The 5,040-nt window shown below is 57.8% G+C and overlaps 3 protein-coding genes across 3 annotated transcripts in view; 2 read left to right on the top strand and 1 right to left on the bottom strand.

Moving 5' to 3' along the window:
* The window catches only part of SYNGR2 (synaptogyrin 2), a 3,070-nt gene extending 2,047 nt beyond the window's left edge, over positions 1-1,023 (top strand). The window contains exons 2-4 of the mRNA XM_009279459.1: positions 20-257; positions 569-708; positions 826-1,023. Coding sequence (XP_009277734.1) covers positions 20-257; positions 569-708; positions 826-1,023 — 576 coding nt within the window. The remainder of the gene's footprint in view (positions 1-19; positions 258-568; positions 709-825) is intronic.
* AFMID (arylformamidase) overlaps positions 1-5,040 on the top strand; it is a 14,439-nt gene that overhangs the window by 5,085 nt on the left and 4,314 nt on the right. The gene's annotated exons all lie outside the window — the stretch shown is intronic.
* Positions 2,432-5,039, bottom strand: TK1 (thymidine kinase 1; the record flags this gene model as incomplete). Its single annotated transcript, XM_009279458.1, has 5 exons — positions 2,432-4,018; positions 4,137-4,256; positions 4,347-4,436; positions 4,772-4,865; positions 4,948-5,039. Coding segments are annotated over 5 exons (555 nt in total), but the record flags the coding sequence as incomplete, so codon positions are not given.

The raw sequence follows: 5,040 nt of genomic DNA, 5'->3' as shown, positions 1-5,040 counted from the left end.
CCCGGTCCCGCCTCTGCAGGTCTTCGCCCTGATCGTCTTTGCCTGCCTGGTCGGGGAGGGCTACACCAACTCGCACACCTCCCAACAGCTCTTCTGCATCTTCAACCACAACGAGGACGCCTGCCGCTACGGCATTGGCATCGGCGTTCTCGCCTTCCTCGCCTGCATCTTCTTCTTCATGGTGGACATCTACTTCCCCCAGATCAGCAACACCACCGACCGCAAGTACCTGGTCCTGGCGGACCTCTGCTTCTCAGGTACCGCAGCCACACGGGCTTCTACTCCTTTTACAATGGCTGCCCTTGAACCATGACGTGGCTGCCGGTGCCTGGTGAAGGGAGTTGTTCCCGCCTGGCACACTGCCCGTGGGCCACGCGCTGCCTGCTGAAAGCGCTCCAAGGAGCTGCAGGGAGCAGCACGCGGGCGGCTGCACCAGGATGGGCGCCTGCGCTGGCCTCTGGCCCCCCCGATGGCGGCAGCAGCCTGATGGGAGCAGGGTCTGGTCTGGGGACCTGCCTGGGGGCAGCAGGACGCAGCCCCAGCCCCTCACGCCGCCTTCCTCCCGCAGGTCTCTGGACGTTCCTGTGGTTTGTTGGTTTTTGTTTCTTGACCAACCAGTGGGCCTGGACGCAGGCCGACGACATGCGCATCGGGGCTGACTCGGCCCGTGCCGCCATCACCTTCAGCTTCTTCTCCATCTTCTCCTGGGTGAGTGAAGTCGCGGTGGAGCCCGGCCCTGCCCCGCTCGGGAGGGAGCGTGGAGGGGCTCCCCAGGCCGCGCAGCCCAGGGCAGCCCTGATGCCACCGGCCCCCTCATCTCTCTAGGGCCTCCTGATCGCCTTTGCTTACCAGAGATACAAAATGGGGGTGGAGGACTTTGCTCACAGCTACGTCGACCCCACCCCGGAGGTTCCAACTCCCTACTCCAGCTACCCCAACATCAGCCATGACAGCTACCAGCAGCCGCCCTTCACCCACACGGCAGAAGCCCCGGAGGGTTACCAGCCCCCGCCGGTGTACTGAGCCCCTGCCGGGTGGCCTGGCAGGGATGGCTGTACCAGTGCAATTCTCTTCTGTGGGGTGGGAGGGGAGGGACCTGCGACTTGAAGTGGGAAGGTGGGGCAGGAGGGTGGCAGCTGCTTTGTGTGAAGGCCACTGAGCCTGGGTGCTGGGGCGCAGGAGGGGCCCGGTCCCAGTGGTGGAGCCCCCCCGCCACTGGGATCCAGAGCCCGGTGTGTAGTGGGTGATTTGCAACTGCTGAGTGCAGCCCCGCGGCTCCAGGGAGGGTGGGCGCGTGGGGCCGGCCCCGGCGAGGCTGAGTGCCTGCCCTCGCTGTTGTGCCCTTGAGGAAGCAGCCGCGGGAGGAAGCAGCAGGGTAGGCGTGTGGGTTGCACACACCCCACACCCCCCTCCCCTGGCTCTGGCCTGGCTGTGCCCTTGTGACTGCTGCCCTGGCACCAGTGCCTTTCCAGCCCCGACGGCTGCAGCCGTGCCGGCTCTCACTGCCATAGCACAGCCGGGTGGTGCGGTCCAGCTCCTGCCTGCCACCGGCTTCCCGTGCCTTCCCCGCCTTGGCTGCTGCTGGGTGAGCTTGATGCCAAAGCCCTGTCTTCTTTTGACTATAAACTCCCGTGCTGTGCCTTCTCACAGCCTGCACTAGAGCTGCCGGTGCTCGGATGACGTGGTTTGGGATCCATGGGAGGCAGTGAGTGCTGAGCTTTCTCAGTGGGGCCGTGGCTGCTCCAGACGTCTAAGGTCCTGGAGTGCTCTCTCTGCTGACTTGGCACCCCTCGCTTGCCTCCCACTAAGCACTGCCTCTGCAGAAAGCGAGGCTGCCATCCCACATCCTGCCCGCTGCTCCCTCGGCAAGCGCCCTGCTCACAGCCCACGCTCCCGGCTGACCCGAGGGTGCCGCTCCAGCGCCTGTGCAGGCTGGCTGTCTCAGGTTGTGTTTTCTGCTGCACCTGTTGTGAAGCTGTTCCCGGCAGCAGCGTGTGGTATGTGAGCTGTCGCTGCTGGGGCTGGTATTCAAGTAGTTCTTTGTTTGTCACTGTAGAGAGGGAATAAACTTTTTCACCTAGCCACCACGTGCCTTTCTTCTCTAGTGAAGCAAAACAGGGTTCCTCCTCTTTCCCCGAGGGCTGGGGCAGGGGGTTCCAGGCAGGGAAGCAGCAGAGCAGCCCCAGCCAACTGCTGTGCTGCAAACAGCACACTCATGCTAGTGCTATTTTTAGGCAAGCCCTCCTCCTGCTCCTTGCAGGCTGTTTGGTAGAAGGTTTGAGCAGACAGCTCCACCACCACCCCCTGCGACCAGCCACCAAGCCCGGGCTGCTGCTGTGAGCAATCGGCCCGCACTGTTTGCACACTTGTTCACTGCAGGGAAGCCTTTTCAGAGCAGTCTGGTAAAAAACACACAGAGGCAATTTCATTAAGTTATTTATTAACCTAAACCAGTAGCAGTGCTGCTTTCCCCGTCCCTAAGGGGAAAGCCCAGGCCTGGCAATCAAGTGCTTGTGAGTACTACAACTGTCATCGCTTCAAGTAACGCAGAGGGAGCAGGGGGTTTCAGATGGCTCTTGTAACCTTCTAGGGAGGTGCCTCATCCTCACTGGAGGGTGTAGGCAAACAGAGAGCATTGCATTTGCACATGGAGATTTAACCTGGCCGGAACCAAGAGCTGGCTTACAGGGAAATGGACTTTTGCAAAAAGAAAAAAAAAAAAAAAACAAACAACCCACCCAAAAAACCTTCCAGAAGCCAAGTCAAACAAAGGGGGAAGAGGATCCTTCAGTCAACTTACAGCAGAGGAAGAATCAGCCTCGAGAATTTTTGGAAGGCTCAGGAGGGAGCAAGATACATGACTAGAGTTGAGAACCATACACTCAGAGACCCTTTTCCAAGTAGCTGGATCTTCGCAGAAACAGTAGCCCAAACCTTTACAGATTAAGTCCTGAGCCTCCAAACCCTTCACAGGTAACTAAGCACCGAAGTGGCAGCACCAAGCTTGGACCTGAGCAAAAACACCCTGATTTTGGAGAGGAGGCTCTTCCCAAAGTGAACGTCTAGTTCTTCCAGAAGGACTGTTTTAATACACAGACTACTACTAGACTGCTGCTAGCCCTTTTAAAGTTCAAAAGCTAGGAAGAGCCTACTGTCAGGCCGTCGTCCCCCCCCCCCTTTGTTTCAATAAAAATTTACAAGACAGTTACAGCAAGTGGGCGTAACGGCAAACAGACAAGCCGTGCACGATCATTCAAAAGGACTGCTGAGGGCCAGGCTGCTGATACGTGTGTCAGTTGAAAAGTTGTGCCACAGCTCTACGACAAGGAACGGGTTATCTCCTCAAACTGCGTTAAAAAAGGAAGTGGGTTTAAAATACTAAGTTACTGCACATTGTCTTAAGAAACCTGGAATTTAGCAACAGTGCACAAGAGAAAGAAGCAGTTGTGGTCACAGGCAAGCGAACCAGCCACCAGTGCCAGTCTGAACGTACACAGAAGACCAGGAGAGCAGGCCAGAACTATGGCGAGCGATGGAAGCCCTGCGGCCTGGCTTGCTGTGACAGTTTTCCAGGACCTGTTTGTGTGGCAGCATCAGTAACTACACCTGTCTCTTTTCTGTGTTCTGAGAAAGGAACTCACTTTTAGTCAGGCTCCCGCTTCAGCTCCCCCCCGGCATCAGGTCCAGTTGATCCTCCTCTTTCCTGGTGCTCGGTGCAGAGGGACAGCGGCTTGGTTTGGCAGGTAGAGCTAAGACATTTAACAGTTTTGCTAAAAGCGGGGGAAGCCAGATCTAGCATCTGGGAGCCACAGCATTTAGCTTCCTTCCTCTTGTTTTTCCCCATGGGGGAGCCCAGCAGTCAAGAAGCAAAGATCTTCCGGGAGGCAGCCACGTCCAGCTGCTTCACCCCCATGGGCACGTTCTCCTTGTTTTCCGACCCAGGCTGCTGATGTCGCTTGCGGAAGTAACAGGCTCGGCAGACAGAGTGGTACTTGTCTGCTCCTCCAATCACTTCAACCTGGCAAGAAAATTGGGAGAGTGACTCTGCAGAGCCGTTCCCCCGAGGAGATCCCTCTAGACTAGCAGGACTGGCAAGGTGAAGCTACTGAAGTGCTTTCTGTTCCAAGGGAACTCACCTCCCTCTCTGCTCCCAGCCTCTTTGTGTAGGAGGCTTCTCGGTAGCACTCCATGCACACAGCGTTCAGCTTCACCACACTCTCTGCCAGCGGCACCAGGTTCAGGATGCTCCCGAAGGCCTGTGCCAAGACAGCAGGGGCGGTTCTGTTGGATGGGTTCTACAAGGATCCCAAAACAGCTGCTGTCCTAAAAAAAGGAGAGTGTTTTACCTTTCTCTGGAAAGTCCCATCAAGAGCAGCAACAATGACGGTTTTCCCAGCATTGGCCATCATCTCGCAGAACTCCACGATGTCTGGGAACTAGAGGAGGTACAGAAACAGCGTCAGGAGGAAGAAGGGGCAGCACTTCGCTCAGGATCCAGCAGCATATGCCCAGACAGCAGCACAGGGCACAAAGAAAGTTAGGGCCATGTTGCCTGTCCGTGAAATGGACTCCAGGCCCACTGTCCTCAGCCTGCAGGGACTAAGGGAAGGGAAGGGTTTGACTGTACGGGCATAGTCCAGCAGGATCAACCTGCCCCAAGGTATTTCTTCCCACCCCCTCCTACAGAGGATTCAGACCTTCTTCTGCACAGGTCGCTCTGAAGATTGCATCCTGCAGAGCTCCCCAGGATCTGCCCTGGCCATGCACTTACGAACTGGCCCTCATCAATGCCGATGACCGCAGAGCCCAGCGCCTCCTGGTACACGTCCTTGAGGAGGCAGGCTGGCAGGGCCTCCATGGTGTTCCTGTGGGTTAGGGCGAGACGGTGAGCCAGGCAGCCCAGCTGCTGGGCCCGCAGGGGTGGGTCCTCCTGCCCCAGGGACTCACTTGTCATGTGTGGAGACGCCAGAGATGCCGTAGCGCGTGTCCTTGGCGTACTTCACCAGCAGGCACTGGTACTGAGCGAGCTGGAACCGCCGC

This window comes from Aptenodytes forsteri, unplaced genomic scaffold (genome assembly GCF_000699145.1).
Source record: "Aptenodytes forsteri isolate BGI_AS27 unplaced genomic scaffold, ASM69914v1 Scaffold243, whole genome shotgun sequence".
In the NCBI taxonomy this organism is placed as follows: Eukaryota; Metazoa; Chordata; class Aves; order Sphenisciformes; family Spheniscidae; genus Aptenodytes; species Aptenodytes forsteri.
Note: the sequence above shows the minus strand (reverse complement) of the source record. Positions and strands in the feature narration are given on the sequence as shown.